The sequence below is a fragment of the Oncorhynchus masou genome, chromosome 5 (assembly GCF_036934945.1).
Source record: "Oncorhynchus masou masou isolate Uvic2021 chromosome 5, UVic_Omas_1.1, whole genome shotgun sequence".
Taxonomy (NCBI): domain Eukaryota; kingdom Metazoa; phylum Chordata; class Actinopteri; order Salmoniformes; family Salmonidae; genus Oncorhynchus; species Oncorhynchus masou.
This window is the reverse complement of record NC_088216.1, coordinates 17,543,121-17,560,169: the sequence shown is the minus strand read 5'-3', so window position 1 is coordinate 17,560,169 and position 17,049 is coordinate 17,543,121. Positions and strand designations below refer to the sequence as shown.

At 44.1% G+C, this 17,049-nt stretch overlaps 2 protein-coding genes across 4 annotated transcripts; one reads left to right on the top strand and one right to left on the bottom strand.

Moving 5' to 3' along the window:
• Positions 1 to 6: 6 nt before the first annotated feature.
• On the top strand, positions 7 to 11,026 carry xpnpep1 (X-prolyl aminopeptidase (aminopeptidase P) 1, soluble). 2 transcript variants are annotated; one of them, XM_064961952.1, is made up of 20 exons: positions 7 to 115; positions 1,613 to 1,737; positions 2,153 to 2,216; positions 3,123 to 3,227; positions 3,474 to 3,566; positions 3,713 to 3,856; positions 4,027 to 4,122; positions 5,099 to 5,180; positions 5,324 to 5,534; positions 7,220 to 7,309; positions 7,434 to 7,484; positions 7,626 to 7,684; positions 8,203 to 8,280; positions 8,395 to 8,466; positions 9,186 to 9,246; positions 9,356 to 9,425; positions 9,528 to 9,701; positions 9,911 to 9,987; positions 10,137 to 10,235; positions 10,661 to 11,026. In XM_064961952.1, the coding sequence occupies exons 2-20, from the start codon at positions 1,621 to 1,623 to the stop codon at positions 10,778 to 10,780; spliced, it is 1,863 nt and encodes a 620-aa protein (XP_064818024.1). In that variant the 5' UTR covers positions 7 to 115; positions 1,613 to 1,620; the 3' UTR covers positions 10,781 to 11,026. The 2 variants fall into 2 exon arrangements, with proteins under 2 accessions (XP_064818024.1, XP_064818019.1); XM_064961947.1 differs by lacking the exon at positions 7 to 115 and adding an exon at positions 995 to 1,100.
• si:dkey-246e1.3 (uncharacterized) lies at positions 8,328 to 14,635 on the bottom strand. Of its 2 annotated transcripts, none has more exons than XM_064961965.1 (3): positions 14,409 to 14,635; positions 14,073 to 14,169; positions 8,328 to 11,480 (listed from the first exon to the last, which is right to left on the bottom strand). In XM_064961965.1, the coding sequence occupies exons 1-3, from the start codon at positions 14,413 to 14,415 to the stop codon at positions 11,156 to 11,158; spliced, it is 429 nt and encodes a 142-aa protein (XP_064818037.1). In that variant the 5' UTR covers positions 14,416 to 14,635; the 3' UTR covers positions 8,328 to 11,155. The 2 variants fall into 2 exon arrangements, with proteins under 2 accessions (XP_064818037.1, XP_064818032.1); XM_064961960.1 differs by having other exon boundaries at positions 14,413 to 14,635.
• Positions 14,636 to 17,049: the final 2,414 nt, after the last annotated feature.

The following is a 17,049-nucleotide window of genomic DNA, read 5'->3' as shown; positions in this document are numbered from 1 at the left end:
CTCGTGTCACGTGACCAGAAACGTCAAGGATTCAATGGCAGCCTACTGTTTGTAAATTAACACAAGGGACAGCTGCATAAAATAGTGTTTTAAACGACAGAATTGCATTTCTAAGGTAAATGTACAATTTAACGTTATCTTATTAAACTGACATGGTGTTAACAAACTTTCCATCGGGGGTTCAGTTGCCCGATGCAAGAAAGCAATGAATAGAGAATATCGTGTGGTTGTAATGTGGAAGACGCTCGCGTGCTAAATGCTACTCGCGTAGCCCCATTAATGTTGTCTAGCTAGCAAGATAGGCAAAGCCCACGAGTATTTTTTTTGTAGGAAATATGTCTAATGTGTTTACTACAGCTATGAACAACGTGTGACTCATACTCTAATGAAATATATACAATATTGGCTAAGAAATTCGTATTATTTTGCTCAAAGTAACTTTTCCATTGAATATCCCCCCACAGCAAACTGATGAAATGCCACACCTATCCCAACTGCGACAAAATAACTGCATTGAATTAACACAATTATTCCAGTTGGAATCATTCAATTAGCAATTTAATTAGCTCACCAGTTTCCCACCACTTGTTGCCAGCGAACTTCCCAAATAATTGTTCTCAAATGGTAAACAACATCGCATGTAGGTTTCAGCCAATCCGTGAGTTCGGCGGTGGCTTTGTTGAGGCGATTGGATGACGCCCATTCTGGCATCGATGAATAAAACTACCCCATCAATAATATGGGATGGTTTTATTCCTTTAACGGCCTGAAATGAAACCACTGATATTATCCATTATACACCTTACAGTATGTCAAATCTTTCAAAATCATGATCTCACAAAATGCCTTTTTGTATATGGGTTTGTTAGACCTTGATGCATGATCAAAGTAAACTGTATAAAGGCAGCATTCAGGCCTAAGGGTAATTGAATAGTTTGCAATTGCAGCAAAGATAATAATCATAATCTGTTAATATTTAACCCTGAGTTTGTCTGAGTCAGCAAGGTTAGAGATCCAGGTGCAGACAGAGACTTTGAGCCCCACGTTAACAGGCTATTTGTCAGATATCTCATAGACGGCTGAAGACGACATGGGCTCAGGTAATTGCATTATTAATAGTTTGAGTTCACAATAATGAATAACATATATGTTTAGTTTGTCCGGTATGTTAAACGAAGCGTTTATGTTATTATTCCTTATCATTTTGTAGGAGGTCAATTCTAGTTTAGGCTATACATGGTCCACTTCTGACACCAAGGTAACGAAACAGGCACCTTCTGGCCCGTAGCCCCACGGAATTCAACGGTGTCACAAAAGCATGCTCCAATGGTAGAGTCAATATAAACCAGGGTCATTCCAGTTGTATTAAACTGCTGTGTGTAGTCTAGTTCTGAGAGAACATCTTTAGCCATGGTATGCCTGTTCAGCTACTCTATCGTGGTTTAAACCCCTGTATCTGTGGAGGTAAAACTGTGACTGAGACAGATGAACTAACCTACTCGAGAGGGGAGGCAGGAGCATACTGTAACTGTGGATCCCTCCGGAGGCCCATTCTTGGGCTGCCTGTTCAGTTCGTCTGTTATAGCTTTACCGCCTGTGTATCTCTCCCTAGACGCTGCCATGTCTCCCAAGATCACGGTGGAGCTGCTGCGGCAGCTACGGCAAGCCATGAGGAACACCAAGTACATCGCTGAGCCCATCCAGGCCTACATTGTCCCCTCTGGAGACGCACACCAGGTACTGAACACACACACATGGTCGCACGCACGCAAAAAACACACACACACACACACACACACACACACACACACACACACACACACACACACAGAATTACTAATTAGAAATAATGAACAATAGTGAGTATAAGTCTGCCTGACCTCTAGTAATGGACAATGTGACTTTCTAGCAGGGTCCTCTCCATCTCCACATCTTTCACTCTTTCTTTCTCTCTCTCTCTCTCTCTCTCTCTCTCTCTCTCTCTCTAAACCTCATCCCTCCCTTACACCCTCTCTCTCTCTGGTCTTGAGTCGTGATGTAAAGAGGGGAATAATTAAGATGTTATAATAACTGCTAGGGGACCACTTATACCTGATTACTGCTGGATCTGATCTCTCTCTCTCTCTCTCTCTCTCTCTCTCTCTCATTACAGAGTGAATACATCGCACCATGTGACTGCAGACGCGAATTCATCTGTGGCTTCAATGGCTCCGCAGGTATTGTGTGTGCTTGTGTCAGGATCTAGTTCCCTTGTTATAAAGGAGGCTGATATGGCGAGCACACCAGTGAATACACAAAGACAAACCTATCTCAGCCTTTATTCATGACAGACCAGATGAAATCAACACTTCATACAATACCAGGAAAGTTGTATTGTCATTTCCCATAAATGCACACCTTGATTAAAACAGTGAACTTATACGCCCTAAGAAAGAACAGGGCATCTGTAAACAATATAGACAGACATTTGCTTGTATTGAATTAGGGTCAGAGATTGGACACGTTGATAATAAAATGAAATCAGGCCATAGAAACAGGAGAGTTCTCTAGCCTTGCTTGACAACCTTTGAACAGTAGCATAGTGACAACTAAAGACATGACTTAGAATCAGCTATTGAGACGACATGTCTCCAGGCACGGCCATAGTAACAGAGAACAGATATGTAGCCTTGATTGATTGATGACGTGTCTCCAGGCACGGCCATAGTAACAGAGAACAGATATGTAGCCTTGATTGATTGATGACGTGTCTCCAGGCACAGCCATAGTAACAGAGAACAGATATGTAGCCTTGATTGATTGATGACATGTCTCCAGGCACGGCCATAGTAACAGAGAACAGATATGTAGCCTTGATTGATTGATGACATGTCTCCAGGCACGGCCATAGTAACAGAGAACAGATATGTAGCCTTGATTGATTGATGACATGTCTCCAGGCACGGCCATAGTAACAGAGAACAGATATGTAGCCTTGATTGATTGATGACATGTCTCCAGGCACGGCCATAGTAACAGAGAACAGATATGTAGCCTTCATTGATTGATGACATGTCTCCAGGCACGGCCATAGTAACAGAGAACAGATATGTAGCCTTGATTGATTGATGACATGTCTCCAGGCACGGCCATAGTAACAGAGAAGCATGCGGCCATGTGGACAGACGGACGGTACTTCCTCCAGGCCAGCCAGCAGATGGACAACAACTGGACCCTCATGAAGATGGGTAAACAACAACACTCCTAGTTCTTGAATGTATATGGCATCTGAAGACACCTAGTTGAAGCTAGTATAAGTGGAAGTTGGTTTCTTCTGCATCTAAAGTTAAAACTTTAAAAGAAATGCACTTAACCACTTTAGTATAGATTGGCCGATGCTTCTCTTGATAAGACATCCTACATATGGGACCGTCGACTCTGTTGTGAGATGTGTCAGTATTTTCTGGCTCATTGCGGGTGTTTCCTGTCACCAGGTCTGAAGGAGACACTTAGCCAGGAGGACTGGCTGATCAGTGTGCTGCCTGAGAACTCGACAGTAGGAGTGGACCCCTGGATCATTGCTGCCGGTCCGTAGAGTTCCACATCTCTTACATCGTACACAATAACACAGTGATAATGATGTAGCACATGTTGTGTACTATACTTCCAGTGCTAAGTATCTACCATTTTGGTGCTGACTATGGTTACATGACCTGTCTGTTGTTCCATCCAGACCAGTGGAAGAACATGTCTAAGGCCCTGGCCAGTGCAGGCCACTCCCTGGTGGCTGTTCAGGACAACCTGATAGATGCCATCTGGATGGACCGTCCAACCAGACCCTCCACTCAGCTCATCACCCTGGGCCTGGGGTTCACGGGTCGGTAGTATCGCTTGGAGCCATTATTGACCTATTCAACATTCTAGAGGTGTTATGTATCCTATCTTGTGATTGGTTGAAAATTAGTAGCTGTACATGTGTGTACAATGTTTTTGATACATCTTCCTCATCAATGGTTCACAGTTAATCCAGGTCCTCCTCTGTTCCAGGTCTGACCTGGCAGGACAAGATGACCGCTCTGAGATCCAAGATGGCCGAGAGGAAGATCTCTTGGTTCGTTGCCACGGCGCTGGATGAGATTGCATGTATGATTCCCTTTATACTGATTTAGTTACTATAACACAGCACAGATACATTTTTCCTATATAATTCACCCTAAACAGTTGTTGGAATTACCATATAAAATATAATCAACTCACTAACCCTGGTCATGTCGAGTTACAGGGTGCACAGGCTTTCGTTCCAACCCAGCACTAGCACACCTGATTCAACACATTTTTATTTAACTAGGCAAGTCCGTTAAGAGCAAATTATTATTTACAATGACAGCCTAATCAAATGTCTTGATTGAAGAGTAGTTGATGGGTTGAATCAGGTGTGTTAGTGCTGGGCTGGAACAAACGTCTGCCCAACCAGTAGACCTACAGGACCAGGGTTGATGCACTTTATTGAATGACCTCACCAAACATTTAAGTTGCATAACCCTGTGAGGTAGACACGACACCCTCTGATCACGATCCAAGAACCCTGAGGCTGTACGGGTGTCCCTGTAGATGCCTGTCTGAGCACCTCGTTAGCTGGCCCTAACGAGCCTATAGAGCTCTCAGAGCTGATTGGCTGGCCAGAGTGTTTGTGTTAATTAGGGAGGACAATGTTGATGTTGATTGCAGTCGTCCAGTCACTTTTAGACTAATGTGTCTAAATGAGGGGGTTTGTCTGGGCTTCTTCCCTAGAGGGTGAGGAGGGTAACCTCATCATCATAATAATAATACAATTATTAATAATAATAATAATGATTAGGATCATATTAATAATAACACATTGCTAGCTAATTTATTTTTGCAGAAGACACATTTTTAAATAGCTGTTTACAAGATTCAAACCACTGTACATAAAAAATCTAATTTGATTTGTCACATGTGCCGAATACAACAGGTGTAGTAGACCTTACAATGAAATGCTTACATACATTACTGAATTTGTTGAAGGAGAAAAGGAAAAATTGTATCCACCAAACAGGTGTAAAGTGGCACTGTGTTTTAACTGTGTTGTTCTTCCCAGGGCTGTTCAACCTCCGTGGCTCTGACATCGAGTACAACCCTGTTTTCTTTGCGTACGCCATCGTTGGAATGAACACAATCAGGTAAAAGCACCTAAATGAATCTAAAATAAAAACACTTTACTTTCTTTCCCGACTGTCCTTTCTCTGACACAGTATAGAATGCACAACATACTTTGATCTCCCATGAGAAGTAGGTCATGAATCTGACCTCTGACCCCACCTAGGCTCTTCGTGGACATCAAGCGCCTGGCCGTGCCGACGGTGAGGGAGCACCTTCAGCTGGACACGCCCTCCAAGGTGGAGCTTAGCATCCAGACTGCCCCCTATGAATCTGTGTTCACAGAGCTGCAGGCTGTGTGTGCGTCCCTGGGGCCCAAGGAGAAGGTGTGGATCAGCGACAAAGCCAGCTGCGCCCTCACACAGGTCATCCCCAAGGTGAGTGAGTGCGACTGTAATTCCTGACACAAAATGGCTATAGTGGGTGCTCATGCAGGTTATTCCCAAGGTGAGAGAGTACAACTGTGTAGTCAGGCACAAAATTACCACTGGGCATGGCTGTATCACATTGGTAGAATGAGTGGGATGGGGATGAGTTACCCCAAACAATGTAAAGTACTTTTATTAATAAACTCAGCAAAAATAGAAACGTCCTCTCACTGTCAACTGCGTTTATTTTCAGCAAACTTAACGTGTATATATTTGTGTGAACATAAGATTCAACAACTGAGACATAAACTGAGCAAGTTCCACAGACATGTGACTAACAGAAATTGAATAATGTTTCCATGAACAAAGGGGGGATCAAAATCAAAAGTAACAGTCAGTATCTGGTGTGGCCACCAGCTGCATTAAGTACTGCAGTGTATCTCCTCATGGACTGCACCAGATTTGCCAGTTCTTGCTGTGAGATGTTACCCTACTCTTCCACCAAGGCACCTGCAAGTTCCCGGACATTTCTGGGTGGAATGGCCCTAGCCCTCACCCTCCGATCCAACAGGTCCCAGACGTGCTCAATGGGATTGAGATCCGGGCTCTTCGCTGGCCATGGCAGAACACTGACATTCCTATCTTGCAGGAAATCACGCACAGAACGAGCATTATGGCTGGTGGCTTTGTCATGCTGGAGGGTCATGTCAGGATGAGCCTGCAGGAAGGGTAACACATGAGGGTGTATTCCCTGTAACGCACAGCGTTGAGATTGCCTGCAATGACAACAAGCTCAGTCCGATGATGCTGTGACACACCGCCCCAGAACATGACGGACCCTCCACCTACAAATTGATCCCGCTCCAGAGTACAGGCCTCGGTGTAACACTCAATCCTTCTATGATAAACGCGAATCCGACCATCACCCTTGGTGAGACAAAACCGCGACTTGTCAGTGAAGAGCACTTTTTGCCAGTCCTGTCTGGTCCAGCGATGGTAGGTTTGTGCCCATAGGCAACGTTGTTGCCGCTGGTGTCTGGTGAGGCATACAAGCCCTCAGTCCAGCCTCTCTCTTGCAGACAGTCTGAGCACTGATGAAGGGATTGTGTTTTCCTGCTGTAACTCGGGCAGTTGTTGCCATCCTGTACCTGTCCCGCAGGTGTGATGTTCGGATGTACCGATCCTGTGCAGCTGTTGTTACACGATCAGCTGTCTGTCCTGTCTCCCTGTAGTGCTGTCTTAAGCGTCTCACAGTACGGACATTGCAATTTATTGCCCTGGCCACATCTGCAGTCCTCATGCCTCCTTGCAGCATGCCTAAGGCACGTTCATGCAGATTAGCAGGGACCCTGGGCATCTTTCTTTTGGTGTTTTTCAGAGTCAGTAGAAAGGCCTTTTTAGTGTCCTAAGTTTTCATAACTGTGACCTCAGTGTCTTAATAACCATTCCACAGGTTCATGTTCGTTATTTGTTTATGGTTCATTGAACAAGCATGGGAAACAGTGTTTGAACCCTTTACTATGAAGATCTGTGAAGTTATTTGGATTTTTACTAATTATCTTTGAAAGACAGGGTCCTGAAAAGGGGAGGTTTCTCTTTTTGCTGAGTTTACATGCAGGCCTATTTAGTAAAATGATATGTGTAGCATCAGGTACCTACTAATTCATTGCTTTGTTTTTCTGTTTTGTCCACAGGCCCACCGGTCTCCTATCCCCTACACTCCTCTCTGCCTCGCCAAAGCTGTCAAGAACGCCACCGAGATTCAAGGGATGAAAATGGCCCATGTGAGTTACCTTTAACCTTTTGACCCTTACAAATATTTACTTGGATTTTAGACATCATCAAATCACCATAATTGCATCATCAACCAGCCATTGATCCTGTTTGACTTTTTCTCCTCAACCACAGATCAAGGATGCTGTCGCCCTTTGTGAGCTCTTCGCTTGGTTGGAAAAAGAGGTACTTTATATGTACTTTTAAAATGTAATTTCCAGTAGTTTTGTAGCTGAAAGTGGTATTACACTTTTATGATTGCAGACTTTTTGGCTGTGAGTGTTGCAATGACTGCGTGTCATGTACTGTGTGGTTGTGGTTTTCTAGATTCCAAAAGGCACAGTGACTGAGATATCCGCAGCAGATAAGGCCGAGGAGTTACGCAGGTGGTGTTCTACTTTTCACTACAACCATAAAATAACAAAGCTATGTAATAACAACGTCTGATGTTTGCTCTCCAACTTCACTGAGGATCCTGGATCTTTAGATTGAGATTTTCTAGGTTCCGTGCAGTCACTACACTGTGAAAAATAATTTCTGAAGCACAAAGAATAGGACAATTGCATACAGCTCTCTTTCTCAAAACACATTGGAGGAGAAGATCAGAGGGGAGGGATCTCTGGCTTTCTCATCCAATGGGTTTTGAGAAGGAGAGAGTAGAGCGGACACGAGGAGTATGTAATTGAGATATTCCCAGTGAGTCAGAGGCTTTTGCATGAGAGGGATATTTAGCATTTGAACTCCCTCTATTGAAACAATTAGGAACTGTATGTACCTCCTTCAACTCTGCGATGCGTGCCTAAGAACAGCCCACAGCCGTGGTATATTAGCCATATACCACACCCCCTCAGTCCTTATTGCTTACATACACACATAAATATTAATGTATTTTATGTGGTTTCAGCCAACAGAAAGACTTTGTCGGACTCAGCTTCCCATCCATTTCCAGTGTTGGACCAAACGGAGCAATCATTCATTACAGGTTCCTTTGTTTATTGTAGAACTTTATTACACTGTAATTAATGTAGAGTTGTCTATAATTTATGTTTTTGATAACTTATTTTGTATTTATGTACTTATTTTTGTTGTCCTATAGACCCCTCCCTGAAACCAACAGAACTCTCTCTCTAAACGAAATCTACCTCCTCGACTCTGGAGCCCAGTATATGTAAGCAATAATCCTACATGTGATAATGCTGCACATAATCCTACATGTAATAATGCTGCACATAATCCTACATGTGATAATGCTACACATAATCCCACATGTGATAGTGCTGCACATAATTCTACATGTGATAATCCTACACGCAATCCCACATGTCATAATGCTGCACATAATCCCACATGTGATAATGCTGCACATAATCCTACATGTAATAATGATGTGCATAATCCTACATGTAGGATTATGTGTAGCATTATTACATGTAGGATTATGTGCATCATGGTTACATGTAGGATTATGCGCAGCATTATCACATATGGGATTATGTGTAGCATTATCACATGTAGATTTATGTGTAGCATTATCACATGTAGGATTATGTGTAGCATTATCACATGTAGGATTATGTGTAGCATTATCACATGTTGGATTGTGTGTCGCATTATCACATGTAGGATTGTGTGTAGCATTATCACATGTTGGAGTATGTAACATTATCACATGTGATAATGCTGCACATACTCCGACATGTGATAATGCTACACATACATCTACATGTGATAATGCTACACATAATCATACATGTAATAATGCTACACATAATCCTACATGTAATAATGCTGCACATAATCCTACATGTAATACATAATAATGTGACACATAAGAAAAGCACTTTACAAATAAAACATATTGTTCTAATAAATTCTGGTGTTTTCTAGTGATGGAACAACAGACGTCACCCGCACCATGCACTTTGGGTCCCCCTCTGCTTATGAGAAGGTAACAATTATCCATATGCCTCTCCTCTCACGACCTGCTACAGCATATGACAGAAGGAAAGTCCCAGTGGTATGTTCAGTGACCTATAGGTTTTCTCTCTGTGTCTCAGGAAACCTTCACCTATGTTCTGAAGGGACATATAGCCGTCAGCGCTGCCATTTTCCCCAACGGAACCAAAGGTGAGACCTTGTTGTTTGTGGAGTAGTCAATGTTGGCAATGTTTGTTTTTAAATGACTAATATGTGAAATGTAAACCTCCACTCCTCCCCCTCCACCCTTAGGTCACCTGCTGGACTCGTTTGCCCGCCAGGCGCTGTGGGAGTCTGGGCTGGACTACCTTCATGGTACGGGCCACGGGGTGGGATGTTTCCTCAATGTCCACGAGGGACCCTGTGGGATCTCCTACAAGACCTTCGCCGACGAGCCCCTGGAGGCAGGCATGATTGTCAGCGATGGTGGGTACGCTCACACATATATGGACGTACACAGACTCACGTACATGCATGCAGACATGCAGGCACGCATACACACACACACTTACTAACTATCATGCATGCATACACAAACACACAGACAATTTAACTATTTCTCTCTCTGTTTCTTTCCGTCTCTGTTTGTTTCTCTCTCACACACACACCTGAACTTGTCTCCTTCCTTTCCTCAGAACCTGGGTACTATGAGGACGGTTTGTTTGGCATTCGAATTGAAAACGTTGTTCTGGTGGTGCCAGCAAAACCCAAGGTAAGAGATTGACTGAATAATTATAAAATGAAGTGTGTATAGAGTGAAGAATGAGTATTGATGTTTATGGAGACAGATTGACTGACTACGTGTAAAATGAAGTGTGAAGGCTAGTGAAGACCATGTGACCTTTGTGTCTGTGTCCTCAGTACAACTACAGGAACAAGGGCAGTTTGACATTTGAGCCTCTCACTCTGGTCCCCATCCAAGCCAAGATGGTAAACACAGATCTTCTCACCCAGAAAGAGGTCAGTCTTGGTCCCCATTCTTTGGAATTAATATTTTACCAAACACACTTTCTTTAGGAGGTGTCATTCATTTATTTATACTAAAATGAGGCACTCATTTATTTATATTAAAATGAAGCACTGATTTATTTTTAATTTTAAAAAGTCATCATTATACAGCTCTAAAATGTAAACAGCCCTTGAAACTTGTGTAGAAATACTGTATTGTTTGGTGGAATTAAGTGACACGTGGTAGACCAGAAATAAAACAATCTTTCAGTTTCAAATCAGCTTTGCCATAGGAGACAAAGATCATGTATAAGGAGGTCTTCAGGAAATATCCACAGGTGCCCTTTGAAACCGGGGAAGTTTAGTAATTAGTAATAGTTCTGCCATTTTTGTATGTTATCACTCTGTGTGTGACACTCTCTCTTCTCTTCCTGCAGCGTGATTGGGTGAACGAGTACCACAGGCAGTGCCGGGAGACGATTGGAGCAGAGCTGGAGAGGCAGGGCCGCAAGGAGGCCATGGATTGGCTGATCAGGGAAACCCAGCCAATCGCCTGAAGGCTTTTCTGTGACTGACTCTTATTTCATTCAATTGTATTGCCCAGGAGTACAATTGATCGATCAATTGATTGCTCATCTCAGCAGTGATGATAACCTTTTCTTTTGATATTTTCTCTGAGAAGCTACTATCTATGGTTCTGGTCTCTGTGTATTTCACGCTATGCTTCTTTTCTAAAGCATCATCACCATCCATGTCTGAACTGTTTTATGGCGATTCAATAAATATCCAAGTGTGGAAAAAAGGATCGTTCACAACTTCCAAATAACTTCATCAAAGTTCATCCACTTTAGACAATGTTTTTCCCAAAATACAAACTTGAATAGGACAAAAAAAAAACACCCCTCCCATGAAGTGGAACATGCCACCTTGCTCTAGAGCTGCATGTAGAAGTTGGGCGGGTCCAGGATGATACCACTATTGGGATCATTGGCGTAGTCCTGAAAGGTTAGCTCTTCTTGCTCCTTCGATCCACCAGGGGTGATATTCTGGATATTGTCCTCTTCCTCCAGCCCTATGGGTAGAGGGTTACTGTAGATGTAGTAGATTCTGGAGTTGTCCTTAGATGCTTCCTGTTTTCTGAAGAATGAGAGAGGGTTTCTGAAACTGGCGGATCTCTTGACAGCTCTGATATCCACCGGGTTGACTGGTACGTCACGGAGCACAGCACTCTCATACATATGGGCCCTCTTCAACAGCCTGGAGGAGGGAAAAGATATAATGCGCTTTCAGGGAACCGTGGGACTTTCTATGTGTTCTTTCTTGTCATTTTAAACCAAATGCATTAAAATGTCCATTATTTTGTGTGCACACCAACATGGTAAACCAACATGGTAAAAACTGCTGCAGTAAAAGACCATTCAGTTTCATCATATGTCCATGGAGTGTCACTGTTCTACTGTGTTAAATGTGGAGTCGTACCGTGAGGAAAAGGCTACGCCAGAGGAAGCCGGGCTCATTGTAATGTAATGGCTGGAATGGAATAAATGGAAAGGTATTAAACGCCTCAAACAGGGAAACGACATGTTTGACTCCGTTCCATTCATTCCATTCCAGCCTCTACATTGAGCTGGCCTCCTATAGCTCCTTCCACCAGCCTCCTCTGGGCTACACGTCTAGGTTTGTCACCAAAACAACCTTCAAAGGTTCAATGTAATTTAAGCATCATATTCAATTACCAAATATTTTGTTTGCTCCAATGTAGGATAATGAGTGAAAGTCATTACTAAGATGACTTTAGCTGAGGATGCCAACATGACTCAGAGAGGTAATTGTAAGCCAGAGATATAAACATGACCCAGAGACAGATGACCTCCTGCGAACAGGAGATGCTGTAGAGCCTCTTTACATAGATATATGAAGTGTAGGGAATTTTACTCCACCCAAAATCTGTCCACGAAAATAATTTATTTACAAGTTTGGGTAGACAACAAGCCTTACCTCCTGTGACTGGAGATGCAAAACGAGAGGTTTTACTCCACCCAAAATTTTTTTTTGAGGAGGTCAACGAGAGAGTGTTGAATTTGTCAATAAAATAATGTAATTGCTAATTTGCTATTTGAGGATTATTTGATCGAATTGACGTTTTGTAATGTTTGTTACGAATGCACTGATATACAGTGGGGGAAAAAAGTATTTAGTAAGCCACCAATTGTGCAAGTTCTCCCACTTAAAAAGATGAGAGAGGCCTGTAATTTTCATCATAGGTACACTTCAACTATGACTGACAAAATGAGAGAAAAAAATACAGAAAATCACATTGTAGGATTTTTTATGAATTTATTTGCAAATTATGGTGGAAAATAAGTAGTTGGTCAATGAGAAAAGTTTATCTCACTACTTTGTTATATACACTTTGTTGGCAATGACAGGTCAAACGTTTTCTGTAAGTTTTCACAAGGTTTTCACACACTGTTGCTGGTATTTTGGCCCATTCCTCCATGCAGATCTCCTCTAGAGCAGTGATGTTTTGGGGCTGTTGCTGGGCAACACAGACTTTCAACTCCCTCCAATAATTTTCTATGGGGTTGAGATCTGGAGTCTGGCTAGGCCACTCTAGGACCTTGAAATGCTTCTTACGAATCCACTCCTTCGTTGCCCGGGTGTGTTTGGGATCATTGTCATGCTGAAAGACCCAGCCATATTTCATCTTCAATGCCCTTGCTGATGGTAGGCTTTGTTACTTTGGTCCCAGCTCTCTGCAGGTCATTCAGTAGGTCCCCCCGTGTGGTTCTGGGATTTTGGCTCACCGTTCTTGTGATCATTTTGACCCCACAGGGTGAGATCTTGCGTGGAGCCCCAGATCGAGGGAGATTATCAGTGGTCTTGTATGTCTTCCATTTCCTAATAATTGCTCCCACAGTTGATTTCTTCAAACCAAGCTGCTTACGTATTGCAGATTCAGTCTTCCCAGCCTGGTGCAGGTCTACAATTTTGTTTCTGGTGTCCTTTGACAGCTCTTTGGTCTTGCCCATAGTGGAGTTTGGAGTGTGACTGTTTGAGGTTGTGGACAGGTGTCTTTTATACTGATAACAAGTTCAAACAGGTGCCATTAATACAGGTAAAGGATGGAGGACAAAGGAGCCGGTCTGTGAGAGACAGAAATCTTGCTTGTTTGTAGGTGACCAAATACTTATTTTCCACCATAATTTGCAGATAAATTCATTAAAAATCCTACAATGTGATTTTCTGGATTTTTCTAATTTTGTTTGTCATAGTTGAAGTATACCTATGATAAAAATTACAGGCCTCTCATCTTTTCAAGTGGGAGAACTTGCACAATTGGTGGCTGACTAAATACTTTTTTGCCCCACTGTAAGTGGACACGTGGAATTTTTGCAACTTTCACAAAAACCGACTTTATATCGGAGATGTCATAGAGATAGATAGAACTCTCATCATGGATATAACCTGTTTTAGAATGGGCCTTGCTATTGAGGGCCTCCACCATTTTAAAGTAGTCAACAGAGTGGGGATTCCTATGAGTTAGGAACAATCAATCAATGGTGAAGACTTTTAAATAGAGTTAGCCTCAATGGCGCTGCCAATGCTCTCTAACAGATGCTATAATGCCCCAGATACAAAAATGAGTGTTCTATCTAACTCTATGGCCTGTTTACGCGATTATCTTCCCTCTCATTGACTAGAATGGTTCCACCTGATCTCACCTCCTCCGGCCTGCCTTCCTTATTTGAGGACATATCCAATATCTTGTCAATATAATATACAATCTTTGCAAAGATTCATATGTAGTACAAAGCATTATGGGTATTGTAGTACATCAAGTCTTACCGTCTGCGGTTGTGACAGGATATGCTGCAGAACAGGCCAGTGATGGTGAGAACACACAAGGCCAGAGACATTAGGATGATGTTGAACACGTTGAACTCTGGAAGAAGAAGGATAGGAACAAGTGACTACGGTGACCATATTCTAAGAAGAGGGGAAAACAAGTGAAGACTAAGGTTCACCTTCATTTCAAGACAAACACTGAAACGTATTCAAGACACAAAGTCCCACTCAACTAACAACACTCCCAATTCAACTTACAAGGAGGCTAGATTCAACAGTGAGCCTTCTTACAATATGTTTATAGGTACCAAAAAGCAGCCCTATAGTTGACCTTACCTACCATGTACTGCTGCGTTCATATCCTGGTCGACCGTGGTGAGAGCCGCGGTCCTGTTCATATCAAACGCCATCACCGTCACACTACTGTGGTTGTGGGTCCCAATCCCACTCATATTGTTGCTATTGGCATCCACCACATGGACTGATCCCAGGCTTCAAGCTCTACTTGCTGATTTAAAAGCCCTCAACACCATGTGACTCCCCCCAACTATTCTTGGCTCTGTTCTGTTGTCGTGGAAACTTGGCGCCCCTCTTTTGGCGCCCCCCAGCCTTTGTTCTGCACCCTTTTTAGTTGTTGTACTCCTCTTCCCCCCTCCCATCTCTCCATACACCCCTAGTTTGCATGTTATTAGTATTCTCTCCATCTCTGAGGGACAGTGAGAGAAAGGGAGTATTCTCTCCATCTCTGAGGGACAGTGAGAGAGAGGGAGTATTCTCTCCATCTCTGAGGGACAGTGAGAGAGAGAGAGAGAGAGAGTATTCTCTCCATCTCTGAGGGACAGTGAGAGAGAGAGAGAGAGAGAGAGAGAGAGAGGGAGTATTCTCTCCATCTCTGAGGGACAGTGAGAGAGAGGGAGAGGGAGTATTCTCTCCATCTCTGAGGGACAGTGAGAGAGAGGGAGTATTCTCTCCATCTCTGAGGGACAGTGAGAGAGAGGGAGTATTCTCTCCATCTCTGAGGGACAGTATTCTCTCCATCTCTGAGGGACAGTGAGAGAGGGAGTATTCTCTCCATCTCTGAGGGACAGTGAGAGAGAGGGAGTATTCTCTCCATCTCTGAGGGACAGTGAGAGAGAGAGGGGGAGTATTCTCTCCATCTCTGAGGGACAGTGATTCTCTCCATCTCTGAGGGACAGTGAGAGAGAGGGAGGGGAGTATTCTCTACATCTCTGAGGGACAGTGATTCTCTCCATCTCTGAGGGACAGTGAGAGAGAGGGAGTATTCTCTCCATCTCTGAGGGACAGTGAGAGAGAGGGAGATTCTCTCCATCTCTGAGGGACAGTGAGGGAGAGGAGTATTCTCTCCATCTCTGAGGGTGACAGTGAGGGACAGTGAGAGAGAGGGAGAGGGAGTATTCTCTCCATCTCTGAGGGACAGTGAGGGAGAGGGAGTATTCTCTCCATCTCTGAGGGACAGTGAGAGAGAGGGAGTATTCTCTCCATCTCTGAGGGACAGTGAGAGAGAGGGAGAGGGAGTATTCTCTACATCTCTGAGGGACAGTGAGAGAGAGGGAGTATTCTCTCCATCTCTGAGGGACAGTGAGAGAGAGGGAGTATTCTCTCCATCTCTGAGGGACAGTGAGAGAGGGGAGTATTCTCTCCATCTCTGAGGGACAGTGAGAGGAGAGAGGAGTATTCTCTCCATCTCTGAGGGACAGTGAGAGAGAGGGAGAGGGAGTATTCTCTCCATCTCTGAGGGACAGTGAGGGAGAGGGAGTATTCTCTCCATCTCTGAGGGACAGTGAGAGAGAGGGAGAGGGAGTATTCTCTCCATCTCTGAGGGACAGTGAGAGAGAGGGAGTATTCTCTCCATCTCTGAGGGACAGTGAGAGAGAGGGAGTATTCTCTCCATCTCTGAGGGACAGTGAGAGAGAGAGAGAGAGAGAGAGAGGGGAGTATTCTCTCCATCTCTGAGGGACAGTGAGACAGAGGGAGTGAGGGACAGTGAGAGAGAGGGAGTATTCTCTCCATCTCTGAGGGACAGTGAGAGAGAGGGAGTATTCTCTCCATCTCTGAGGGACAGTGAGAAAGAGAGAGAGAGGGAGTATTCTCTTCATCTCTGAGGGACAGTGAGAGAGAGGGAGTATTCTCTCCATCTCTGAGGGACAGTGAGAGAGAGGGAGTATTCTCTCTCTGAGGGACAGTGAGAGAGAGAGAGGGAGTATTCTCTCCATCTCTGAGGGACAGTGAGAGAGAGAGAGAGGGGAGTATTCTCTCCATCTCTGAGGGACAGTGAGAGAGAGGAGTATTCTCTCCATCTCTGAGGGACAGAGAGAGAGAGAGGGAGTATTCTCTCCATCTCTGAGGGACAGTGAGAGAGAGGGAGTATTCTCTCCATCTCTGAGGGACAGTGAGGGAGAGGGAGAGGGAGTATTCTCTCCATCTCTGAGGGACAGTGAGAGAGAGGGAGTATTCTCTCCATCTCTGAGGGACAGTGAGAGAGAGGGAGTATTCTCTCCATCTCTGAGGGACAGTGAGAGAAAGGGAGTATTCTCTTCATCTCTGAGGGACAGTGAGAGAAAGGGAGTATTCTCTCCATCTCTGAGGGACAGTGAGAGAGAGGGAGAGGGAGTATTCTCTCCATCTCTGAGGGACAGTGAGAGAGAGGGAGCGGGAGTATTCTCTCCATCTCTGAGGGACAGTGAGGGAGAGGGAGTATTCTCTCCATCTCTGAGGGACAGTGAGAGAGAGGGAGAGGGAGTATTCTCTCCATCTCTGAGGGACAGTGAGGGAGAGGGAGTATTCTCTCCATCTCTGAGGGACAGTGAGAGAGAGGGAGAGGGAGTATTCTCTCCATCTCTGAGGGACAGTGAGAGAGAGGGAGTATTCTCTCCATCTCTGAGGGACAGTGATTCTCTCCATCTCTGAGGGACAGTGAGAGAGAGGGAGTATTCTCTCCATCTCTGAGGGACAGTGA

Excerpts from the sequence above, each read along its gene's own strand:
- xpnpep1 (XM_064961947.1), top strand. Across the intron at positions 1,738-2,152 it reads CCTCTGGAGACGCACACCAG|AGTGAATACATCGCACCATG; the intron begins GTACTGAACACA and ends CTCTCATTACAG. Across the intron at positions 3,857-4,026 it reads CCTGGGCCTGGGGTTCACGG|GTCTGACCTGGCAGGACAAG; the intron begins GTCGGTAGTATC and ends CCTCTGTTCCAG.
- si:dkey-246e1.3 (XM_064961960.1), bottom strand. The coding sequence starts at position 14,524 with ATGAGTGGGATTGGGACCCACAACCACAGTAGTGTGACGGTGATGGCG. Across the intron at positions 14,170-14,412 it reads TATGAACGCAGCAGTACATG|AGTTCAACGTGTTCAACATC; the intron begins GTAGGTAAGGTC and ends TTCTTCTTCCAG. Across the intron at positions 11,481-14,072 it reads TCCTGTCACAACCGCAGACG|GCTGTTGAAGAGGGCCCATA; the intron begins GTAAGACTTGAT and ends TCCCTCCTCCAG.